The sequence below is a fragment of the Camelina sativa genome, chromosome 18 (assembly GCF_000633955.1).
Source record: "Camelina sativa cultivar DH55 chromosome 18, Cs, whole genome shotgun sequence".
NCBI classification, from domain to species: Eukaryota; Viridiplantae; Streptophyta; class Magnoliopsida; order Brassicales; family Brassicaceae; genus Camelina; species Camelina sativa.
The window spans coordinates 706010-731282 of record NC_025702.1 but is presented as its reverse complement, the minus strand read 5'-3'; the positions used below and the strand labels follow the sequence as shown (position 1 = coordinate 731282).

The 25273-nt window shown below is 37.2% G+C and overlaps 7 protein-coding genes and 1 pseudogene across 9 annotated transcripts; 1 reads left to right on the top strand and 7 right to left on the bottom strand.

The window, feature by feature from the left end:
* On the bottom strand, window positions 4078–6797 carry LOC104760186 (BTB/POZ domain-containing protein At5g47800). 2 transcript variants are annotated; one of them, XM_010483071.2, is made up of 7 exons: window positions 6558–6797; window positions 6274–6343; window positions 6133–6202; window positions 5640–6038; window positions 5336–5564; window positions 4818–5254; window positions 4078–4697 (listed from the first exon to the last, which is right to left on the bottom strand). In XM_010483071.2, the coding sequence occupies exons 2-7, from the start codon at window positions 6330–6332 to the stop codon at window positions 4287–4289; spliced, it is 1605 nt and encodes a 534-aa protein (XP_010481373.1). In that variant the 5' UTR covers window positions 6333–6343; window positions 6558–6797; the 3' UTR covers window positions 4078–4286. The 2 variants fall into 2 exon arrangements, with proteins under 2 accessions (XP_010481373.1, XP_010481372.1); XM_010483070.2 differs by having other exon boundaries at window positions 4818–5564.
* On the bottom strand, window positions 7891–8670 carry LOC104763024 (annotated as a pseudogene).
* On the bottom strand, window positions 8041–10262 carry LOC104760183 (nuclear inhibitor of protein phosphatase 1). Its single transcript, XM_010483069.2, has 2 exons — window positions 8872–10262; window positions 8041–8675 (listed from the first exon to the last, which is right to left on the bottom strand). The coding sequence occupies exon 1, from the start codon at window positions 10046–10048 to the stop codon at window positions 8945–8947; it is 1104 nt and encodes a 367-aa protein (XP_010481371.1). The 5' UTR covers window positions 10049–10262; the 3' UTR covers window positions 8041–8675; window positions 8872–8944.
* On the bottom strand, window positions 10321–12836 carry LOC104760182 (farnesyl pyrophosphate synthase 1, mitochondrial). The gene is made up of 12 exons (XM_010483068.2): window positions 12496–12836; window positions 12386–12410; window positions 12174–12289; window positions 11972–12058; window positions 11759–11875; window positions 11581–11669; window positions 11427–11478; window positions 11205–11300; window positions 11079–11123; window positions 10895–10984; window positions 10741–10812; window positions 10321–10657 (listed from the first exon to the last, which is right to left on the bottom strand). The coding sequence occupies exons 1-12, from the start codon at window positions 12742–12744 to the stop codon at window positions 10529–10531; spliced, it is 1167 nt and encodes a 388-aa protein (XP_010481370.1). The 5' UTR covers window positions 12745–12836; the 3' UTR covers window positions 10321–10528.
* Window positions 12940–14658, bottom strand: LOC104760181 (coiled-coil domain-containing protein 97-like). Its single transcript, XM_010483066.2, has 4 exons — window positions 14429–14658; window positions 13563–14086; window positions 13152–13431; window positions 12940–13031 (listed from the first exon to the last, which is right to left on the bottom strand). Exons 1-3 carry the CDS (start codon window positions 14595–14597, stop codon window positions 13186–13188), a joined length of 939 nt encoding a protein of 312 aa, XP_010481368.1. The 5' UTR covers window positions 14598–14658; the 3' UTR covers window positions 12940–13031; window positions 13152–13185.
* LOC104760180 (calcineurin B-like protein 9) lies at window positions 15198–17953 on the bottom strand. Of its 2 annotated transcripts, none has more exons than XM_010483064.1 (9): window positions 17755–17953; window positions 17241–17482; window positions 16726–16808; window positions 16333–16392; window positions 16130–16238; window positions 15982–16034; window positions 15771–15851; window positions 15573–15685; window positions 15198–15491 (listed from the first exon to the last, which is right to left on the bottom strand). In XM_010483064.1, exons 2-9 carry the CDS (start codon window positions 17317–17319, stop codon window positions 15428–15430), a joined length of 642 nt encoding a protein of 213 aa, XP_010481366.1. In that variant the 5' UTR covers window positions 17320–17482; window positions 17755–17953; the 3' UTR covers window positions 15198–15427. The 2 variants fall into 2 exon arrangements, with proteins under 2 accessions (XP_010481366.1, XP_010481367.1); XM_010483065.1 differs by having other exon boundaries at window positions 17241–17475.
* Window positions 20570–21987, bottom strand: LOC104760179. Its single transcript, XM_010483063.2, has 3 exons — window positions 21492–21987; window positions 21162–21299; window positions 20570–21070 (listed from the first exon to the last, which is right to left on the bottom strand). Exons 1-3 carry the CDS (start codon window positions 21889–21891, stop codon window positions 20817–20819), a joined length of 792 nt encoding a protein of 263 aa, XP_010481365.1. The 5' UTR covers window positions 21892–21987; the 3' UTR covers window positions 20570–20816.
* On the top strand, window positions 23036–24934 carry LOC104760178 (bax inhibitor 1-like). The gene is made up of 6 exons (XM_010483061.2): window positions 23036–23209; window positions 23675–23818; window positions 23907–23998; window positions 24105–24291; window positions 24397–24552; window positions 24642–24934. The coding sequence occupies exons 1-6, from the start codon at window positions 23093–23095 to the stop codon at window positions 24690–24692; spliced, it is 747 nt and encodes a 248-aa protein (XP_010481363.1). The 5' UTR covers window positions 23036–23092; the 3' UTR covers window positions 24693–24934.

Here is a 25273-nt window from a genome sequence, read left to right as displayed (position 1 = left end):
CTTTTTTTTTTTTTTTTTTTTTTTACACAAATTAGGGTTTCTAATCAAAAACTCTCTTTCTAATTAAACTCGTTTCTTTAAGTCTCTGGAGTTTTGATGTGACTAATGAATTGTTTTGTGGGAATACAGATGAGTCAGATACAGACAGTGAGGACTCAGATGTTAGTATGTTTGATGGAGAGGACACTTCATGGATATCTTGGTTCTGTAATCTACGAGGGAACGAGTTCTTTTCTAAAGTTGATGATGAAGTTGACTTCAACTTGTGTGGACTCAGCAGTCTAGTTCCCTACTTGGTAAGTTTGTTTACTGTTTTCTCTTATGTCAGTTCAGTTTTAGTTTTTGTTGCCTAGGGACAGAATCTGCATTTATGGGTTCACTTTTACGATTATGTCTCTTGAATGTCTGATATGGATTGGGTCGGTAACAGGAGAGATGTTTACAGAGGAACATAATGAATTGATCGAGTCAGCTGCTGAGATGCTTTATGGACTGATTCATGCTCGTTACATACTGACAAGCAAAGGGTTGGCTGCTATGGTAAATAAATCTTTCAACTCTGACTTTTTTTATTATCTATAACATCCTATAAAAGATGCACCGCTTGATTATCAAGGGAGTATCCTTTTCTTTCAACCCATTCACTTCTTGCTGATACATATTTATAAATACAGTTCTGAAAATCTAAAGTTGGATTTTCTAATGCATAAAGCAATGATTATTTTGAGTTTAGATAGGTCTTGCAGGTGTTATCTTTTTTTTGGGGTTTTCCTTGAGACGATAAACAGACATTGATGGAGCTTACTTTGGGAAAACATTTCCACATCTTCTCATGGTAAGTTTTCATACGTTTCCTATCATCTTGGTTCTGTAATCTACGAGGGAACAATACTCAGCAGTCTAGTTCTGTACTACGAGTACGCTCTTGATTTGATCTTGGATGTTGAATCTCCTCATGGTAAGTTTTCGTACGTGTTTTTCAGTTTTAGTTTTTTTGTTGCGGTCTAGCTAGGGACAGAACATGCATATAGGAATAGTTGTGAAACCAATATGGGTTTGCTATCTCTATTTGTGTTTTCTACAATCTCTTTAGGTTGATAGATTTTTGTTCATGTGTTGGTTTCTGATCAAAGATCACGTTTTAAAGATTTTGTTTCTGTTTTTTATTGATTAGAAGAAACCCTTTTTTATCAAAATTTATTTTCATATGAACGAACAGACTCATGAATTGTGCTCTGTTCAATTATTTCATCGATTTTCAAGAATAAAGTTTGATGTTTTCTTTAAACCCAAAAGAAAGGGATGACACATTATATGATTGTGTTCTGTCCGGTTTCTAATTTGGGAAAATTGTCCCCCCCCCCCAAAGTAAGGCAAGCATGTGTTTATCACTGTAAGACTTGTCATATAATTGTCCCGAAGTAAGGACAAGCATGTGTTTATCACAGTAAGACTTGTCATATAAAAGTAAGACTTGTCATATAATTTTCCCGAAGTAAGACAAGCATGTGTTTATCACAGTAAGACTTGTCGTATAATTGTCCTCAAGTAAGACAAGCATGTGTACACAGTAAGACTTGTCATATAATGTAGCCTAAGAATGTGAATGAAACAGAGATATATGTCCCTAAGCATGTGTTTAACACAGTAAGACTTGTCACATGATCTCTGCGATTATCTTTTATTCATTGCTGGCTGGGCAGCATGATAGTAAGGATTCAATATTCTGCTGTAAAAGCTTTCAATGATCTGCTTATTGATGGAGATATATTCAATGTTCTGCTTTAGAAACTCTTGAGCTTAAAAGCTCTTAATGATCTGCTTATTGATGGAGATATATTCAATGTTCTGCTTCAAAACTTTTGAGCTTAAAAACTCTCAATGATCTGCTTTTTGATGGAGATATATTCAGTGCTCTGCTATGAAAACTTTTGAGTTTAAAAACTCTCAGTGATCTGCTTATTGATGGAGATTATACATTCAGTGATCTGCTTATTGAGGGAGATTATACATTCAGTGATCTGCTTATTAATGGAGATTATATTCAGTGATCTGCTTATTGTTGGAGATTATATTCAATGCTCTGCTTATTGTTGGAGATTATATTCAATGCTCTGCTATGAAAACTTTTGAGTTTAAAACTCTCAGTGATCTGCTTATTGACGGAGATATATTCAATGTTCTGCTTTAAAATTTCTTGAGTCAAAAAAATGCTCTCGAAGCTCTTCTTGTTAGCGAAGGCACATTATTGTGCAACGCTTGATGGGATTGCGGCTCGAGCAAAGCACTAAAGCGAAAGAGAGAAAATCTGACGTCTTACGGGAGAGGTATGTATCTCATCTTCAACTAGATTGTAATTGTCTGTGTACTTGCTGCTATATATGTTGTATCAAACCAGCTCAGTGTGGATGACAATCTCAAATTCTTTTTACTTTGTTCCGTAGTCTTTGTTTTTGACTCAACAGGTTCATTGGCGTCTCTAGCTATAAACAAAGGATTTGACTGTTCTACAAAATGTCGTCTGGTTCAACAAAAGTGTTGGATCCTGCAGTTCAAGGAACTGGCCACAAACCGTATCCTTTCAGCAACATAAAGATATACATTTTTGGATTGGTAAAGATACATGTCAGGTATACATTTTTGTTTGATATACATTTTTTGATTGGTAAAGACACAAGTCAGGTACCTGTCACCAACACTCTTTTATTTTGGTAACAACTGTTTTTGGAAGAGAAGCTAAGGTGAAAAAGTGTTATGCTAACTTATGCTTTGATATTTTTAGGATGAAGCTGGAACAACAGCTGTTAAAACAGTTAAACTCGATGCTGTTCTTGGAGGCCGTGATGTCCAACACCGGGAAATTCAAGGCCATGAATCTGACAAATTTCTTGTCTTTTTCTTCACTTCTTCATCTACTTCTGATTTCTCTTCTTCTGATTCCTCCATCTTCTCAGTACCAGTCCAACCACTTTCTGCAGTAAGGCCTAATCTCTGCTGCTCCTCTCTAATCCGAGTAACCAATGTTGCTTCCTCTGCTCTTCTCATCAACATATCTGACCAAAGTTCTCCAGGCCTAGCCATGTTCCTTTCCATTAATCCTGAAATGTCCCGACATACTCGTGGTGTAGATACTCGTCTCATCGACATATCTGGCTCTCTATCTCTCATACCCTCCCTCTGTCCTTCTGATACAAGCCAGTCTTCTATTCCTAACATATACAGACCTCGATTTCAGCTCTTCTGAAGTCGAACTTAACTTCTTCTGAAGGTAGTCATATTTCAAAGCATCAAACTCAGCCAACTCATCTACACCTTTGGATTTCTGCCACGTGCCAACATAACTCCGTTCCATATCGCTCTGAAATCAAAGCAAACAACAACTAATGTTTCAGCTCCAAAATAGAAGTCCAATAAGGTTTCAGTTTAATTCAAAACGCATGACACAATACTTAGATGATTAAAGAAGCCAATTGGATAGACAAAGAGGAAAAAAACATACCAATGCCCTGGATTGGGATGTAGACATTAGAGGAGCCCTCTGCATTCACTTTCATAAATTTCGTCTGCAAAATCAGTCAAGTCACCAAACAGATCGTTGTTGTCATCTTCTTCACAAACCCCTCTGCATTCACTTTCTTCTTTATCTTTGTCTGTTGGTTCATTCAAAGAAGCCCATGACGTGCCAACGGCCTTGGTGGTTGAGTCACTACAGTAAAAATTATCGTAAATCCATCGTTTATCTCCCTTCCATTTGCCTTTGGTTATCAGTGTCACCAACGTGGCTTTCTTCTTCCACTTCTGCTCTATCTGACATCCCAATAACCCAGCTCTCCTCCTAGTTGATCCCGGAAGCTCACTCTCTCTCTTTCTTCATCCTCTTTTAGTTATTTAGTACGACTTAGCGAAATGACGGTCTTCTCTAAGCTAGTAATAATCTCATATACATGACCAAACATTGCATTGGTAACTATCTGTACGTTTTAATCTAAATAACAGTAGGCATCAACACGAGAGCAACTGAATGACATTTGAGATGTTTGATATCTAGGTAAATCCAGGGGAGAAATGGGAAACAAAGATAGGAACAAATTGTACTACGTATAATTCCATGTTGCATAAGAATTGATTTCTTAAGATATAAGCTACACGATAATGGTTGAGTAGGAGCTTGAGCTCTGCACTGTATTAATACAAGATTATGCCACTGGGTTCTACAATCATCATCAGAAGTCTGGTGAATGCAAAGAAGACACTGAGTTTCTGTGGCCTAAGACGTTTAGTCCACTCTATCTGTCTCTACTTATATGATGCTTATGCTCTGACCTTGTTCCTTTCCGCACTATCTTCTTGGGGTCTGTACTCGATCTAATTTTCTCTTCTCCTCTTTTGGCTCCCTCAAGTATATTCTTAGCTTTCCCTATAGAAGCTGTTTCCGCTTGACCTAAGTGAAGCTTGTGCATTCTGCTGTGTATATCCGTGGACGTCTCTTTCCCTCTTGAGAAGAGTTCTTGGCTATCTAATCGACTTGATGCTCCCTTAGAACTGCTCTCTTGGTCGAAGAAGAGGGCTTGGACAACCGTTCTTAATGGCATCCTCTCATTTTTCACAGCGCGTGCACGTACCTCTGCAGACAGTTTCTGGCAGTCAAGACTTCGGCATAGTTGTTTCTTCTCTTCTTTGCTTATCTCGGGATGCACCTGCCGTGTAACCCAAAAATTTTTTAGTTCCAAATACTGTATCCATGTTCTGTGCATAAAATGGATGATTGCTAATAGTAGTAGACTGGTGTTATGTTAGTAGCTCTTCTGCACTGATACCTTGAGATATGTGTTGATCGCTTTGTAAAGTCTGTCATGGCTCTCACGTGCAATGTCGGGCACTGCCTCAGCAAGAGACACGAATTTGGAAACTGACATATGGACATCTTGTGCCACTGCCTGAAGATAGGAATCAATAAGCTTCGCCACTTTCCTGATTGAATGCAGCAATTGACTGTTGTTACTAGAAAGATGCGCAGAAGATTGTCTTCTCCAGAGCATTAAAAAACTCTCAAGAACTGTAGCAACCAAGTCGGTATCATAGCGACGGTGATGAGAGGATGAGTGTGAACGCAACAAGAGGTCTTCAAGAGTTGCCTCGTCGAGTTGCAGACCAGCTTTTCTAATCAACTCAGTCTTTGTTGTAAGAGATGCTCCAACATAACTCGCTATGCTAACAAGTCTCAGCAAAAACCCCTCTGAAACCGACCCTTTATCTGCTGGAATCATATTCACAACTGTGTTAACAACACGCCGATGCCTTTCCAGCGCTGCTTCGTTTTCTTTAACTGAGAAACCTGAATGGCTCTTTGATTTGAAGTATGGTAACCAACGGCAGGTGTATACATGCAAAGCTTCACCAATGAGCTGAGGCGGAAGCGTGAAGGTTGACCTGGCTGCTGTGATAACACAGCGGAATAAGTCCAAGTCAAGGTCTGATATGTCTTCTGTCCACCAGTCTTTTGGAACAGAGTGGTGTTGTCTCTTTGCATAGCCTGGTCTGGTGTATGTATGAGACCAGGAGACCTGCAAAACGAAAAGAAAGATCAAACGATGTGCAAGTATATCATCGAGACTCAAAAGAGAAAAATCTGAACAAACCTCTGCAATTGGAGTGAGGATCTTCTCCACAATTGAATCTATACTCTTTCTGATGATTCCAAGATTCTCACACCACTCTGGCAATTTGGAAGTGGACTGCAAAGCGACAATGGAGTCTTTCCAGCCTTGGAGAACGCAGGAGTGGAAAAAAGCTTCAAGCTTTGGTAACAAATTTCCCTTCTCAACAGAATCAGACATCCGAAGAAACGTGGAGGCACAGAGCACATTCACAAGGTTATGAGCACTAAGGTTGATGGTGATGCCGTAGCAGAACTTAGCACACAGCTCAAAAGCATCAGCACCTCCAGGTATGTCATTCAGCTCTATCGTAACACTATCAGACTCCTCTGAATCAGTGAAAAGCCTTGGCAACAGCCCACATTTTGGAACAAGAGAAGACTGCAGAGAAATATGAAAAACACTATTAACATACACATATATATATATGTGTGTGTGTGTGCTGCTATGAGAATAAAATTCATTCGAGATATACTCTGTGGAGATGATAAGTGGTGTTGTTGATTCTAACAACGAGATCGTTGGGTGTGTCTGTTATCAAAATCCTGCAGTGTAAATATTTTATTAGAGAAAATGAGATTTGGGAATATAGAGGCACAGAGATGAAGGGAACAACCTTGAAGCATCTTGAGTGTAGAAAGTGTCAGGCTTTGTCCCTATTTTCATGAACTTCATCTTAGACTTCTCTGCGCTCAAGAGGAATGAATATATGATGAGAAAGTGATCAAAAACTTTAGGTCAAAAGGGGAAAGAAAGGAAGAGAATTAGAATCTTGAAGCTAAAGTTTTGTTATCTGTTTTGCTAAATGATACTAATCACACCTGAGACAATACTGAAAATCAAAAGAGTGAAAATAAAAAAAAACTAAAAAAGATCAAGCAAAGAGGATGATTGATTTACCATGAAAAACTGGTGTGCTCAAAGGTGTTGATATGAGAGAGGAAGAAGGAGAAGAGAGAGAGAGACGGAGGGATGTGAAAGTGGTAATGATCAAAATGACATAAAGTGTTTAGTGAAATAAAATCCCAAGAGAGAGAAAGAGAGAGTTGAATGGCAACAAGGCCCGGCCTCATCACTTGTTGCTCCCCGCATGGACTCAGTCTCCAAATGGTGTCTGATATTTATTTCCTTCGTACCTACTTGTTTGGCTCACTAACCTATCTGTCATCGAAGGAGCAAAGTTAGTGTTACGCAGCGTATTAGTAGCTATAAGTTGGAGTCTAACTCTATGGTCTCCTTCGAAGATAAGGTGAAAAATTAAGAGAACAGAGAAGATGAAAAGAGATAGTTTGTGTGGTATTAAAAGGGTTGAGGTGGGTAAGTATATCAAGAAAGTATCCACAACCAAAATAAATAAAAAGCCAGACACAAGTGTCCTTCATGCATTCCATCTTTTGCACAAGGAAAACAACTTCTCACCAAACAGAAAGAAAGTGAGAAAACAAAAGTGGGTCATTCATTCACCTTTTCCCTACTAGAATTGATTACAAGCGAGTTTACTCTTATGATAAATTACAATGGACCACACTAGGAGTTAGGCGTTGGGATAGGCTTAACTTAAAAGAGAGTTTTAATTTGGTAGCAGCACATATAGCTTCTTTCTTCTTTATAGTATTTGTCATAAAGCAAAGATGCATGGATCCCCAGACAATACCTTCCCACTTCACCTCCACAACTTTAAAGCATCAGAGCCAGATTACCATTTTTTTAGAAGTGTTTTACTTGTTGTCCATTTCCCCTATGGAATCTCTGTTTATGTGGGGGAGGAGCAAGTCAACCCACATCATTAGTGTGCTATTTTAATAATGCAAAAAAGGCAAAAGTGATATAGAATGAGAGGAGAGGTATTTGAGTACAAATGTCCTATTCTGATGGAATTGGTCTGCCTTGAGGAGAGAATTTGTAAGTCAGTAATAGTCAAATCCAATGCACTCCATTTGCACTGGCCCTACTTAGAAACATCCAATTCACAATGAACAGTAAAAAATGCTCCAAAGTTAAACAAAGAGAAGTTTAAGTTAACATACCACAACTTCATTATCAAACACATTCAAAGCTCTCATCCTTTTGTTTTTCTTTTTTAACTGTAAAACTATTAAATAATTTGTTTTAAAAGAGACATATCGTAAATCCTAATGCCCACTCCTAAACTCAATTATGCATTTCGATTAAAATTGTATATGACAAGCCATATCTACTATACACCATTGGAGTTTTGATTGCGAGGAAGAAAAATTCCAAAAGAATATACTATACTGGGGTCACCAGACTATTTACTACTTTTACGAACCACATCTGCCAGAAAAAAGAATATTCGATTTTTATCATCGCACCACTTAACCATTCTACCATTCCACTATTTGTTAGCTCCATGATTTACATCAATGAAAATTCACATCGACTGAAAGAATACACTAAACTAGTTAGAAACAAAAACCACTACAGTACTAAAATCATTTGATTACACTAACCAATTCCACTAGTGTTACATAGTGATTTCAAGAACAATCTTTCAACCAAAACAAATTACCTCTTCAAGGCTTGAGCTAGCTTCTGTAGATTTTTTCACTTCTGACTCCTCCTCTCCCTCTCCTTCTTCGTCCTCTTCTTCTGACTTTTATAGCTTCTCCTTACCAATCCAATTGCTCTCTGCAACACCTAATCTCTGCTATTCCTCTCTACTCTGAGTAACCACCAACGTTGCTTCCTCTGCCCGTCTCATCAACGTATCTGACCAATGTTCTCCAGGCCTAACCATGTTCCTTCCCATCAATTCCTGAAATTTCCCGACATACTCATGGTGTAGTCTCTCATAGCAACCTCTGAAATATACTGTCCTTCTGATGCTTATTCAAGTAAGTCTTCCATTCCTCACAGCTACAGACCTCGATTTCAGCTCTTTCGAGGTTGAACTTATCTTCTTCCGCAGGTTTTTCAAGTGCCGATCAACCTTGTAGTCATGTTTCAAAGCATCAAACTCGACCAACTCATCTACACTCAGCTCCGATCCATATCACTCTGAAATCAAAGCAAAAACACAACTAATGTTTCAGTTCCAAAGTAAGGTTTCAGATTAAAAAGAAAACGCACTCCACACTCAATACTTAGAATAAAGAAACCAAAAACTCATCGAACTATAGTATTCTGCATAGCCATGCTTAGAGCTCAATTTGCTTGCTTCAGCCATTAGATAAACAAAGAGGAAACAACATACCAATGCCCTGGAATGGGATGTAGACATTAGAGAAGAAGAAGAAGCTTCATAAATCTCTCGTTTTCAAAATCAGTCAGTCACCAAACAGATCGTCGTTATCATCTTCTTCACCAACCCCTCTTCTGCATTCAGTTTCTTCTTTATCTTTAGCTGCTGAATCACTCACAGAAGCCCATGGCGTGCCAACAGCCTTGGCAAGTGAGTCACCACCATAAAGATCATCATAAATCCCTCTTTTTGGACCTCCTTTTAACAACGTCATAGCTTCCTGAAGTCGATCAGTTACACCTCTGGTTCCTGTAGTAAAAGATTTATTCCCTTGGCCTTTAGGTATCAATGTCACTTGCACAAGTGATTCATATTTCCCAACGAGACTTCCTTCTTTGACATTAATAGGACCAGGCTCTGTTTCCACGTCAGCTCCATCTGACATCCCAACAACCTCAGCCAGCTCTCCACCTAACTGATCCTTGAAGCTCACCCTCATCTTCTTCATCCTCTTAGCCACACCCGCTTCTTCTGAAGCAGCCTCCTCTTTCCTTTTCCCTAACATACAACCCGACTCTCCATCGCTTAAACAGTACCGATTCAACAAAGTATTGTAGGCAACAACAGCTTCCTCATCAGAAGGATCAGGAGGAGGAGGAAGCTTAATCTGGTCAGGAGGTGGAGGGCGAGTAAAGAGAGCTTCACTGTTCTTTCTCAAAAGGTAGATTCTTGTAGAAGCAGCAAACCGTAAGGACTGACCCACTTCAAGCTCTACAGGATTACTTTTAGTCAACCTCTCGTTAGCAACAAACGTACCATGAGCTGATCCCAAGTCAATCACAAAGATGCTACCGTTCTTGTGATGAACAACGGCTGCGTGCTGGCGAGAAACAGACTGGTGATCAAGAACAAAGTCACAAGTCTGATGTTGTCTCCCGAAGATGTGTCTTCGTCTATCTAGATGAATCCGATCGAGGATCTGGCCGTCTTTTAAAACTTCTAGAGAGTAGACACCGGGACGAGGCTCAATCGCCCAGTCAGGTGGATGCCACGTTGATTGACCAGCTCCAATCTGAGTTTTCTCCGCCAAATGTTGATGAACCACTGGAGGAGGGTTTGATGACGATACAGAGAAAGGTTGCAAAGTTTGGGACTTTTTAAACCTGTCAAGACCAGATCTTCCATACATTCTCGAATCTCTCTCAAAAGCAGCAAGCAACCACTGCTTTGCACAGGACCAGACTTAGGGTTTCTCACTTTGTCGTTCTTCTGTGTTCTGTCTTCCCTCGTTCAAAGAGATCGATCTACTCAGATAAAATAAATATATTTACAACCTCAGTCGCTGTATTTTATGTATTCTCCCAAACATACCCGTGTAAATAATTTTGACTCGTTTTAGTTCATGGATTGCTAAAACTGATGACAATTTCTGTTTGTATGTAAGTAGGAACAGACAGCATCAACAAGAATCTCAAGTTGATATAAATGATGAAAAGAAGATCAGGGTCATGAAACAAATACGATTGTAACACAAGAATCAGAGTTATTCCCCCACCCTCTCTGTAATCAGAGCACTTAACAGACAAATTACACAAATCACCAATGAACGAAGAATCAACAAAAGACATAACAGGAAATTTTATTTATTCAGGGCTGAGTGAGACAACTACTACTTCTGTCTCTTGTAGATCTTTGCCAGGAATGATTTTAGCACTGCTTGGATTGCTTTACTTTCGTGAGCCTCAATCACTCCCGTCAGCTTCTCGTAGCTTTTGCTCTCATACTCCATGAACACCCCCTGTCAAAACCACAGCTAAATTAGCAAATGTTTGATTGTGTATTTATAGAGCATATCTCTCATGTTTATCACTAGTTTCAAACCTCAAGATCAAGCTCTTTGTAGAGATCCTTCACTTTAGCAACGTTTGACGGGTCGGGTTTACCATAGTTCTCCTAGGAAATCAGAACAAGAAAAAACATGTTTCAGGTTCCAAACAGGATACAAACCTTTTGATAAAAGATATATGGTTCTTACATATAATGTCTTGGTTTGTTCTTCGCTGCAGCGTTCCAATGCCTTAACCACCAACCACGAGCATTTGAAATCTTCTATATCTGTTCCTATCTGCATTATAAAACAACCAATACGCTGCATCAAGTGAGGCACAGTAATAGATTCAGATCAGTCTGAGAAACCAAGTGTTAGCAGGAGTGAAAACCTTGCCAAGCGTCTCCGGATCAGCGAAACAATCCAGATAATCATCCTACACAAAAGAACGGATATCAGAGTCCCGGCATTACCCTTATCATATAGCTCTCATGAATACTTAACAGCAAACTAGTACCTGCACTTGAAAGTAGATTCCCATGTCAACAAGAACATTCTTCACATCAACATGCTTTTCCAAATTTTCACCCGCCATAAGCAGTGCACAAGCAACCTGAGTGGAAAAAAAACAAAGCTTGTCACGGGATCTACAATTGCAATTATGGGAATAGCATGATTGCTCTATACTCTGAGCCCAGGTATGAGTGTATGACTAGGGAGGGAGAAAACTCATACTCACAGGGAGATAAAATGAGTAATAAGCCGTTTTGTACTGGACAATACGCCGGTGGCTACATTTTGAAAACCATTTCATCAGGTCAGAACACTTACTGACTTTCATCTCAACAACCATCAAAACAAACCATATATATAATGCTCACACTTTGACTCACATTGACAATGAGTACTTGGACAAATCCTTTTCGCCTTCAAAGGTGGTGATCAAATCTATCATCTGGCCACAAGCTGTTTGCAACTCAACCTGGACAACAAAAGGAATAGACTGAGGATAATATTTCAAATGCTTCATAATTGTGGAAAGAGTGTAGTAGATCTGCCAAAACAGATTACCTCATTAAACAAATCAACGAGGTCAACATAGTAAGGCTTGTCCCGGAAGTGCTTTTTGAGAATCCTGTGGATGTGATTGCGAAGTAGAATCCCATCGTTGATGGCAACCATACCAACCTGTAACATTGTGTCAAGTTCTATAAGCTACATCTAACAAGTACTCTGGTGGATTTAAAACCTTTGCAGCGTGAGAAAATAATACGAAAACATTACCTGTGGGACTCTGAACCAGCAAGGTTGACCACGGCGGGTGACAGAGTTATCCATAATGTCATCAAGCACAAGGAAATAAGCTTGAAGCTGCAAAGATGATGAACATGAGTGATAGAGACATAAAGGAGGGTATTTATCAATCTATCCATCGAAGAGATATTCAAACCAAAAAGGGAATAGAATCTTTTTCTTCTTCTTATACCCATTCGATGCACCAACCGAGAGCAGACGAGAGGAAAACCTCTTGCTCAGTCAAATCTTTGCCTTCCTTCAGAAGTTTGAAGCTGTCAACAACGGAGAGACCACGATTGAGTTTCCCTGGAGAAGAGGAAGAAGTAAAGTGTGAGAACTGGAGAAAAAGAATCGATGAAACGAGGGAGAGAGAGAGAGAGGCTGTGTAAGCTAGTTTCTCACCTCCACGTACATTGTAGTCCAGCATCTGCAAAGAAAGAGAGAATATCTAATAAGGGGATCGGATAAAAGGATCAATCTGATTCTGATGAGATAAGGGGAAGAGTACATACCCGTTCAACCCAGAGACGAGATTCATCGGTGAATTCGAAGGCAGGGTCATTAAGGAGGTCGGACTTGAGAACGGAATAAACGTTGAGAAACGTTGACTTGAGATCGGCCATTGAATAAGAAGAAGGAGAAGAGCTTTGGATATGACGACGATAGAGACTGCTCCCACGAGGCCTCAGATGCAAATGTAAATGAAGAGCCTTTATTGTCTTCCCCAGATTCCTACAACAACTACTCCAACTCACACTCATTCGTCCTTTTGCCAACCAAACACCCCTTCTGTTTCTTCCTTATTTACTACTTTTGCCATCCATCATCCATCCTATTCCTTCCTACCCCAACAAATCGGACTGACTTGCTCTCCCAGTTTCACATTTGTCATGTCGAGCCAAAGAAACAGAGTTATAGATATATTGTAGTTTTCTTTTTCTATTATTTTTTTTATCTATTTTATTTATGGTAATGGGCCTTAATAAAGATTGGGTTTAATAAGCCTTTCTCGATAGAACGGTGTCGTTTGCAATCAAATCGTAGAATTCTGGGAAAGGGAAAGAAGAAGAAATGAAATCACTCTCTTTTATCAAGACTTGTAAGAAATATAAGCTTTTCATGGTAATTGCAAGTAAAAGAGACAGAGAGAGGAGAGATCATATCTTACATAGACTGAGTATGTTATTATTTCACTGTGTCCATTAGTCTTCACCAAAGTATTTTTCTTCAGCGTCAAGGCCAATCTCACGAAGCCAATGATCATCAAGAGTCTCGTCATTGTCTATCTTTGTGTAATCCAAATGTTGATGGTCTTCTCCCGATAAGAACTTCTGTTGCATGATTGATGTAAACTGATCCATCATATCTTGCATCTCCTCTGGCGGCAAGACTGTTGCCTTGTTATCGTTATGTTCTCTATCATGCAATGCTCCATTGCCATCCGTAACCTGAAAACATTCGACAAGCAAAGATGTGAACAAGGGTTTTTTGCACCACAACAAAGTAAACAGCAAATAAAAAATGCGATGTTTGTGATTTTGGAACCAACACATAGCAAAAACAAAACAAAAAGGGTTACCTCTTCAAGGCATGAGCTAGCTTCTGTAGGATTCTTCACTTCGTCATCTTCTTCTGATTCCTCTTCTTCCTCCTCCTCCTCTTCTTCTTCTCCTTCTTCTGATTCCTCCATCTTCTCATTGCCAACCCAATCACTCTCTACAACACCTAACCTCTGCTGCTCCTCTCTAATCCGAGTAACCAACGTAGCTTCCTCTGCCCGTCTCATCAACGTCTCTGACCAACGCTCTCCAGGCCTAGCCATGTTCCTTCCCATCACATCCTGAAATTTCCCGACGTACTCATGGTGTAGATACGGCTCCCTGTCTCTCATAGCATCCTCAGAGAAATACTGTCCTTCTGATACAAGTTTATTCAAGTAAGCCAATCTTCTATTCCTTACAGCTACAGACCTCGATTTAAGCTCTTCTGAGGTCGGACTTATCTTCTTCCGTAGGTTTTTCAAGTGCCAATCAACCTCGTAGTCATGTTTCAAATCATCAAACTCAAGCAGTTCATCTACCTTAAGCTCTGATCCATATCGTTCTGAAGCAAAACAAACAAGTTAGTTTCAGTTCCCAAAATCAAATTTCGATAAGGTCTCAATCTCAAAAACGCACTATACACACTCAATGCTTAGATATTAATAAAGCTAAAACTCATCCTCCTATAAGAATCAAACTCAAGAAACTCATCTATTATAACCAAAACGCTCTTAATCGGGGAAGAAAAAAATTTGCGATAGGGTTTAAGTCTAAAACAGCAGTACCACAGTTTGATACTTAGATGACTACGAAGGCAAAACTCATATATAATCATAAATTTCCACACATCCGTGAAAAGAAATAGAAATAGGATGGGGAATTTGAACACGGTTGTGGAACTTACCGAGAAAAACGGCGGGATCACGACGGAGGAGGTCCAGGAGGATGGATTTGCGTTGGTCGGACGACGCGGCGGTAGTTTGGACGGCGCGTGGGAAGTAGAGATTCTCGAGAGACGAAAGCCTCGCCGTGATTTCTTCCGCCGCCGTGTCTTTCACTGTTATTCCCTCCATCTTCTTCTTCTTCTTCTCTCCCAATGCTTTTCTCGGACCGACCCGAATGCTGTAAAATAGACTCGACCGACCCGAATGCTGTAAAATAGACTCGTTCACGTGCAAGCACGTGAGAAGACTTTTGGCGGTATTCATTTGGCACCTAAACAAATTAAGCCTGTTGGGCTTTCTTGGGCCTTTCTTCCCAATCTTATTACTAATCTCTCTTTTCGGTTTATTTTCGATGATCTGCAAAATCCAAATTTATTATCGATTCGGTTTGATGCAATTTCAGTTGGTTTATCAGTTTAGGTTCGGTTCTGATTTGTAAATTAAAAAAATGCACCTTAAATTGATAATTTTTTTTATTTTATTAATATGAATGAGATCAATAATATTTTAAATATTTATAACATTTAAATTTGAAAAATCAAGAAATTTTATCGGCTACACTAAATTTAGGTATTGTTTTATTTCAATTTTAGTTCTATTTCAAGATTTTCTTAACTTTTCAATGAATGAATAAATTGTTTTATAAGGAAATTTCTTCTGTTTAAGCATTTTAATTTCATTCTTTGTTACATGAACAAATACATTAAAAAAATTATGAACAAAATCAAATCTTTAATCAGAAATTGTGATTCTGTATTAATCTTTCGTAGACAACGTAATATTCAAAACTGTTAAGAAAGAGAGCCAAAAGCAATGCATTACATGAAATTGAAACCTATAGACTAGAATTCCAAGGAAATAAAGCTCTCGATCCTGCTACATAACATTTTTTTGGAATCAATCTTGTTCTTGGTCCAACTTGCTACTTGGTCTCTATAAACCAGCTTTCCCTTGTTTCTTCAAGTTGCAATCTCGTCCACCTCCGAGTGAAAGACAAAACTCGGAAACGTCGTTGTTATATCCCTAAAAATTGAGTTTTCAGTCCTCAAATTTTGGAAACGGCAACAAAATTGATCATAGTATCATCATATCAAGGAGACATACCTGAGATACGGAAGAGTCATGATTTTAAGCAAAGATGGGTTTTTGATAACGAAATTGCTCCATTCTGTCTTATCAATCTTTCCATCCCGATCCACATCTGCGTCCTCAAATGTCTGTTCACAAAAAGGAAAAGACTCAAGTTTTCTGAAAGAGTCTTTTTTCATAAGTAATCAAAGTTGTTATAGACAAGAAGTAAACCTGATCAAGTATCATCTCTATGGTATCATCAGCCAGTTTCATTTCAGATTCGCAGAGAAGGGCAATCAGCATTTGCTTCACCTGCCAAAATGGCATACACAAATATGATTTCCTATAAATGATGCACTAAAAAGCTTTAAAAAAAAAGTCTTTGAAACTCAATATGTTGACGTTTTGGATTGAGATGTGAAGATACTGGACAATTTTTTACCTCTTGGCGCTCAATGAAGCCTGTGCAATCCATGTCGTAAAGCCTAAAGGTAACTGAGATAATAAATACAGACCAACGTGAATAAAAATAACAAGAAGGCTTTTAGAGAATCGACGACAGATGTAAACTCGTTTATGGGTCAACTTACAGTCTGTTTTCTCCTCTAGAGAAGCATTAGGATGGAAAACATTGAGTGATCTCACAAAGTCTCCAAAATCAATGACGCCTTTTCGTTTAACATCAAACAAATCAAATATCTGCAAACGTGGGCATCACCATTTAGTACATCTATAGAAGCAAACTTTAAGGTTAACTACAAAGTTATTAAGGTCAGAGAAACTAAAGAGTTACCCTATTGGCAAACAAATTTTCCTTCTTTCTGTTCTTGAACAAAGCAAGTTGAAACTCTTCCTGCATTACATACAAGTTGGTCGAGGAATAAGTAACAATATCCAAAAGTGGGCCAAGGAAACTTCAATCTTGAAAACCAAACAAAGATATTAAAAAGAATTAAAATTCAAGTCAACTATCAACACAGAGAGTTGATGAGCAATAAGGATCCCACAGCTCAGCATGGAGATTCAATAATTACAGAATTAAAAATTGGAGAAAGTCAAGAAAGTTGACTATGGCATATGGACAATAGTGCAATGAATATATCATGTCACTGTACAGTACATCACGATTTCAAGATTCTCCCATGAGGTGCGAAATAATCAAAGGATATCTATCGATAATGAATACCTTGTTTATCAAGCCATCATCCACAACCGAGCTGCTTATGCTCTTGAACAATTCATACAATGCTTCAACTTCACTTACACTAACTAGAAAAAAAATAAAACAGAGAGATATAATAAGCGACTCTGTGAGATAAGATATCAAGATCATGTCAATTCGTAAAACAAAATATATATTGCAGCAATAAACAATAGAAAAGAGACGCTTCTTAAAAAAAACTTTCACAGATCAAGATTCAATTCGAAAGTGGAAGTAAACTAGAGTGTTGAGCCAAGAAACTATTGAAATATCATTACGTGATGACACAAGAAACAATCTCTGAGTTAAACGAAGTTGCACAATATAGGCTATATGAATAAAAACAAACTACTTCCTTCAGATTTTTTTCGGATTCAAAGAACGCAAAAAACAGATTCTCATATCAGCAAACAATGATAATCTCTAAGCTTCACGCCCTTAAAGACTTAAAGTAAAGGAAGAGAAAAAAAAAAAGAAACGTATAGTGCAAGTAAACTTACAAGCAGTCTCAGAAGCTAGCGTCACAGGGTTCTCGTGTCCTGGGAATTCTCTCGCAGCCGTGGAATGGAAACAACCCATTTAACAGAATTTTGAGTGGTAAAAACTAACCAAGAAGAAGAAGCTTGCTTTAATGTTGCGGGCTGTTGAATAGAATCGCTACTTCTATAATTTTTGAGAATGTAAAAAAGCTTGATCTCTGGTTTTATTTGCCATCATCATAACCATCTTTAGAATCTGCAAACTTATTCAAGGGAGGAAAAAAAAAAAAAACAGAACCCGATTAATCATTGAAGAAGTATAAACCCTAGAATAATAAAACAAAGGTACCAGCGATGCGGCAAATCGAATCGAATGAGATACAAATATTTCAAATCAGATTAACAAAAATAAATTTGAATAGTAATCGGAAATTAAACAGGTAATGTAGGCGCGGCTCGAGAATCTCCGAACCCAGAAATTAAACGATTAAATCCGGAATTAAAGAGGAAGAGAAAAATCGAATAGAGCACTTACCAGTTATCACCGAGAGAACGGGCTTGCCGGCTCGGTGACAGAGAGAAAGGAAGGGATTTTGATTTTTGAGAAACGAGAGAGTCAGAGAGAGAGAGAGAGACGAAGGAGAAGAGGATCTGTGACGATGGTAAGATGAATTGATCGGACGGTTGAGATTAACTTCAGACTTTGCTGGGCTTTTTTTTTTTTTTTGGTTCTTCAGAGGCCGGTTGTGAAAATTATGAAAGAGAGATTTCTTTTATAAATAAGATGAGCGTCGCACGTGTGAATGTATGTACGCGTGTGAATCATTTTCAATCCTTGTTGTAATTTTGTTTACCTCTTTTTTTCTACCTACCCCATTTTTTATTACAGTGTGGGAACAAAACAAAAAAAATTCATAATTGTTGTTTGACATTTTTACTTTTGAACTTTTAAGTTTCCTTTTTTTATTGGTTAAGAAACTAATCATTTCTTACAGTTATGTAATATTTTAATGTGTATTTTCCACAGTAGAATTTTTTATTTATAATAAAAAAATATTTGTAAAAGAAATTATCTTGATAATATAAACTTTAAGAATTCTTGTATACTTCTGGTTCATATTAACGAAGTTTGTTAGATGTTAAAAAAAAAAAATAATCTTTTAAGAATTCTTATATGATATTGTAGGGTATGTTAAAATTAACATTAGTAGTTCGATGTCAAATTTGTTAGATGATAATGTTAATCTTCTTTGACACTCCTAATTCTTAATGTGCAGTTATAATATTAAATTGTTAAGTTACACATGTAACTTAGATTAAATCTAAAATACTAAAAATTAAAATCTAATTTTTATATTAAATTAGAAAGCCTAAAAATCTAACATCACTATTTGTAAAAAAAAAAATTGTTTTATTAACTTTGGAAAAGCATAACGAAATTGAGAATTCAACTGTCTATCACATTCTAAGATTGTAGATAAACATATGTTAGAGGAGAGGATGTCAGGGTTAGAGCTCATATAAACTACAACACATAATAAATTGGTACTAAGCGCAAAAAGTTTAGGTGTTTTGATCTCCCTATTTTATTATAATATTTTTCAATTTGGTTCTTTCATTTTCATAATCCATACAGATGTCAAGCTCTCTTAATCATCAAGATCTCTTAATAAAGTAAATTTTATTATGATAAACCAACTAGCTAGGGGACTAGATGTATTTATCTATAATTTCAAGATTCATAGAGTGTGTTTTCATAATCATTTCAATATGGGTCATATACCTTTTGGGATAAACGAAAAAATAGAATATTTTTGGTCTCATTTTAGTGGTCTAATCAATCACGTACGCCATACAAAATTCCAATAGTATTATGTCGGACTAAATAAGAAAATGGACTATAGTATAATTACTTTTATATATCCATAAGACATGATCAGATCATGCATATTATCTTAAATTTGAAACAAGGTACGTACGCCATACAAAAATTTAATAATATAATCTTAGTTAATGTTGGCCAAACTAAGAAAATAGATTAGCACTGGTTATATATAATATATCCATAAGACATAGTCAAATCATGCATGTTATATAAATTTGAAACATGCATGATTTATAAGTACTTTATATATTGTGGATTTAGAATACTAAATGGAATGGTCGTATTTTTTCTTCATTCCAATCCAAGCTAATTTGTGTTAGATTTTCCAACAACAAGGAATCGACGATACATAATCTTTACACGTGGATGCAGTGCAACATCTAATTGGTAGATATATATATATATATAATACTATTGTTTATACAAAAAGATATGTAGTTTTGTAGAAGTAGAAACCAATATTAGAGTAATAAGAGATAAACACATAATAAAGTTATTGTTCAATTTTTTGTTGCATTATCGTTAATTTGTTTCAAGAATTTTGATTTCCTAAATTTTAATATTAAGCTTTAGAAATAAATTTTATGATTTTGAAAAATATTGTTTATTTTGTATAGTTCCCAAAAATCTTACAACTGGTTTTGTAATAGGAACGATATGAGATATCCCTAAACAACGCAATAACCCTTTTTGCACGTGCAAGTCACATATATCATGAATATATGAGTTATGAGGAGGACGTTCCTAATTATGAATACAGTAAACAAATAATGTTGAGGGAGATAGGTCAAGTCGGGTATGCCAAAAGAGTTGACATATGAAAATTTTGTTTAAAAAGTGAAAAAAAGAAGAAAAAAAAACTAATATGGACCAAAAAAAATAGAGATTATATATGGTGTTTATATCTAATTTTATTTCAAAATTTTCACACTATAACTTTTGATATTTATACCTAAAAGAATATTAATATTTGTTTTCTTCTCTAGAGAAAAAAATCTGTTCAATTTCTTTTTTTAATAAAAAAAAGAAATAAATAATTCTGTTTTACCGAAGGACCAAAAATATATTTTCCAAAGGTTTCTAATAAGTTGGGCCGATGGACGATGATGGTCCTGACAAGTGACAAGTGACAACAGTTGAAGCTAAATGGTCCTTATGTACAATGTACATGAAACCGAGTCAAAGTAGTTGCGGTAATAAGAGCAGAGCAATAATGTCTTAAGAGGACGTTCACACAATGAAACCCAAATTCTATGAACGTGTCTATAATTGTAGTTGATTTTAAATAATGAAGTATAATTTCGCTGAAGATCATAACTATGATAAATCTGATTTTCCAAGGTTAAAGCTTGATAATGCATGACTTGTCTATAACTCACAACAATTAATGCTTGATGACAGTTCTTCACAAACATCCAACTGAAAACGCTATGAATTGATGATGTTATTAACAGTAGAAACTAGAAAGCATTAAAAAAAATCTCCCATTGATCAACTTATCAAATAGTTAAAACGGAATAGGTCTGCTTTACAAAGTCAAAGACCTTTTCCTAAATTTTCGATACATTTTTCTTTGTGGACTACTTCAGAGAGATTTTTTAAAGCAGAAAGATTACAAATCTGAGGAAGATCAGTAGTTCAGTAGAGAGAGACTTTAACTGATTCACAGATTTTCGAAAGCGGAAAACAAAAGATGTAAGAACGGGGCTTGCTCACTTCTTTGAAGACACTGTCGTTGAATCAGGCTCTTTCCATGCAGCTTGCCATTGCTTGTCATATAACGTTGTCTCATCGAACAGATCCTTGAGTTTGTCAAAATCTTCGTTCTTTCGGATGAACAGAACTCCAGCTACAGACACAAACAAGAGTGTTTTGCAAAAGAAGTTCCCCATTTGATCAACAAGTCCTACTCCGGTAAGGCTATCAACAAAGTAAGCCATAAAGAACCCTATCATCGCAGCACGACCTACACCACCACCAAGAAAACAAAAAAAAAAACATTAAATAAAACCACTTGATGTTGCAAATGTCTAACTCCTAAGTGTTTTGGAAATCACCATTGAGTAGCTCAGCTTCAGGTAGATGGTATCTCTTCATCCATGCCCACCATGGAATAATCGAAGTATCAAAGAGTACAGGCTCGTCGTTACTAGTTGTTTCCGGGTTATCTTCAAGCCATTTTCTCCTCTTTGCCTCTACAAATAAATACATAATCAACCACAATAAATCACTCATCTTCTCATACACTATATCTTACAAACCAAAGCAGAGCCTTTCCTAGTAACAGAGCATTAACAAAGATCATGTTTTTTTTGCTCATTCCAAATTCTATCTAAATTCGTAACAAAAGGTGAAGCATTAGATTCAAGTTGTTAGGAGGATCTAACCAGAAACGATTACAGAGTCCCAATCTGTTTTGCCATCTTTCTCGAACTGTTTCAGATCCCAAGTTCCATTAACCCACTTCGCATTCTCGAATTTGATCACAGTCGTCGTTGTGCTCGGGTCAGTCTCGACGGCGTCGTTTTCAGAAGCGGAGGAGCTTTCAACCGGAGGTTTCACGGGAGCTTCCTCTACAGCCACAGCCTCAGGTTTCGGAATCTCCGCGACGGTGGCGGAAACAGGTGAAGTCGTACCATTGTCGGAGGAAGCACGAGGGACGACGGAGACGAGAGAGAAACGTTTGGTGGAGGAGAAGAGGAGAGAGGATGGGATCTTGGGGATGAGGTTAGGGTTTTGAAGTGATGATGAGATTGGTGGAGAGAACAACGCCATGGATATAGACATAGATCTCTCTCTCTTCTCTTCTCTCTCCTCTGCTCTGAAGTTTTTTTTTTGTTTTCAGAGTTCGTTTTTGAATGTGTGGTTTGAAATGAAGCTTTGAAGTGAAGTGAAAGAGATGTGATCATCGTTAGAAACTTGGAATGTATGTCGTTTTTGTTTTTGTTTTTTTTTTTTCAGGTTAAGGAAACTACGTGATGTTTATTTTTATCATCGAAAACGAGACTATTGAATGGGCTTTTACATTTAGCGCTCGGCCCAAATAGAACTAGAATTCAAAACCGACTTAAAACCACACTCTCTCCGTCTATATCGACGCGTGGTTTACGAAATGACTAGACAAATTAAAAATGTCCTTGGTCTTTTTTTCTTTAATACTAGTTTTTATTTTATTTTCTACAGTCAGTCTTTAATATTTTTTTTATACAAGTAATAATAATAGACAAAAGACAAAGAAAAGTCTTTGTAAGTAAACAGATATGTAAATAGATTAGGAGATTTTCAATTTGTCATTTCTATAAATTATAAGTTATTATCCAAAAACATTTTATCATAAAATTGAAATAAAACAAGCGTCGATAGCTCAATTGGTAAAGTCTATGACAAAAATTAGAGGTTGTCGATTTGAGGAATAACTTTTGGAAAAGAAACCATATAAAATGTTATGATTTCTGACGTGAGGAGATATACGTATCTAGATCTGGAATCTTTTAGTAATTTAAAAAAAATAGAAATAGAATGATTCCTAAGCCATAAACACTATTTTTTTTGTTTTTGTTAAACTCTTGACCTAACGGCTAAAATTCTTTGCTAATTTGTTTAACGCCTAGAAATTTTCTGACATTAAATCATAACGCTACAAGATTTTAGAATATGTAATTCCAAGAATAATCCTATGTGGACGACTCTCATTGGTTGATGACGATTTTTAGATATTTCATTTGCTTCGCGGCAAAGTCTCAACTCTTTTTTTAATGGGACGACGACGGTCTCAACGTTTCAGGAACTTTCCAGAACTGCCCTTTCCCATGTTTATTTCCCTTACACGTGTTGCGAGGGAGTAATTTACATAAAAATATCAAGGGTATTATTGTCAAGTTCTGTCCCAATCATTAGCCCTATAAATCACATTATCGAGTTTTCTGTAGTAATTTTCATTATCGATTTCGATTTCTCTCTATAGTCAAAAGAAAAAGAAAAAAAACCAATGGATGCGTTCTCGTCCTTCTTCGAATCTCCTCAACCAGGTAGCAGAAGCTGGAGCTATGATTCACTTAAAAACTTCCGTCAGATTTCTCCCTCCGTTCAGAATCATCTCAAGCGGGTAAGTTTTCTCCGTCGCCGCGCCGATACGATTCAATCGGTGGTTTTGTTTGATTAGAGACTATTGTTAGTTAGTTTGTTACACGATTGAGTTTTGAGATTCGTTTCGTTCTCGTTCAATTGATCGGTCTGGCTATCGCGATTACATCCCAATTTCTAGGATTTGAACGAATCGTTGCGGTTGGTGCTTTCCATAGATTTCTAGGGTTTCTAATTCCGTCTTTCCATAGATTTCTAGGGTTTCTAATTGCGTCTTTCCATGAATCTGTTGTGCATGATTCTCTGGAGTGTTTAGGTTTATTATTATACTCACTAGTGATTATACTCTGATCCAAGGTCGTTTTGTTCATTGCTCGATTCTCGTGATTCATACGCATTTCCTAGAGGGGATTTGATTTTGTATACTCACATTTGTTACGTGTGTAATGTTGCTCATCTGGTGTTACATTTGTGGTTGAATTTGTAGGTTTATTTGACATTATGCTGTGCTCTCGTTGCGTCTGCCTTTGGAGCTTACCTCCATGTGCTCTTGAATATTGGTGGTCTTCTTACTACTATTGGATGTGTTGGAACTATGATTTGGCTGCTTTCATGTCCTCCTTATGAACAAGTAAGTGGACTAAATTTGTTGGTTGTGTCTCGAATTGTGTTGAAGACGTTTCAGTGTCCTGACATTGTTGTTTCTTTATAATATGCAGCAAAAGAGGCTATCTCTTCTCTTTGTTTCTGCTGTTCTTGAAGGTGCTTCTGTTGGGCCCTTGATCAAAGTGGCAATTGATGTTGACCCAAGGTACTTTTATTGTTGTTGATATTGGGTATTTGGATGCTAACTGTTCATGTTAATTATCTGTGAGGCTTATGCACTGACATTTATGTCTTTCTTTTGGTTTATCCAGCATCCTCATCACTGCCTTTGTTGGAACTGCGATAGCGTTTGTCTGTTTCTCTGCTGCAGCAATGCTAGCAAGACGCAGGGAGTATCTCTACCTTGGAGGACTGCTTTCATCTGGCTTGTCCATGCTTATGTGGCTTCAGTTTGCCTCTTCAATCTTCGGTGGCTCTGCTTCTATTTTCAAGTTTGAGGTAAACCAAGCATCATCTCCCTTTTAGAAAAATTTGTTCTTTTTGTTTAGAGGTATCTTACTTTCTCAGACATCTCACACTTGTTGTGATTTTCTCTTGGCGCAGCTATACTTTGGGCTCTTGATCTTTGTGGGATACATGGTGGTGGATACACAAGAGATCATAGAGAAGGCACATCTTGGTGACATGGACTACGTGAAACATTCATTGACCCTCTTCACCGACTTTGTAGCTGTATTTGTTCGGATTCTCATCATAATGGTAAGTTCATATGTCGTCTGATATAAAAGAATGGCATTTATCTGTTAGTAAACGTCCATTGATAGGTTTTTTTTGTTTATTTAATGCAGTTGAAGAACTCAGCGGATAAAGAAGAGAAGAAGAAGAAAAGGAGATACTAAGACTGAAAACGGCAGCAATGAAAGTAAATAGAGCGAGTGGTTAGTACCTGAAAAGCATTGTAATGGGGCTTTACATAGTCATCATGTTAAGCCGTTATGGTGTTTTACTTGTCAGAACACTCTTTTTGTGACAATACATGTTTCTCCACTTGAAAGGATTTGTTTGTTTTTCTTCCTTATAAATGTTTACTTAAGACTGTAAATGGCCGAAGTGGTTTCTAACTTGGTTTTATTCTCTTTCATATATCGTAAGCTTTTAATGAAACTATTTAGGAAAATCGGAAAATCATGAACCTGATTCTCAATTTGTTTAGTCCGGTTCATACGAGAATCTAAAACTGTACCTGAAAGCATTATGGTCGAGTTATGTCACTTTGGTGTTTTCACGATAGGTTAAGAAATGTGATACGAGCATCATGTGTCTGTGGTTGGACAACTTGGCAGATGAAGATCATAGTGAAACTGAAAGTGGTGGCAATGAAAGTAACTAGAGTGAGTGTTCAATACCTGGCTGAAAGCATTATGGTGACTTGATTGCATGGTTGAGTTGTTATGTCACTCTGGTGTTTTCACTAGTCAGT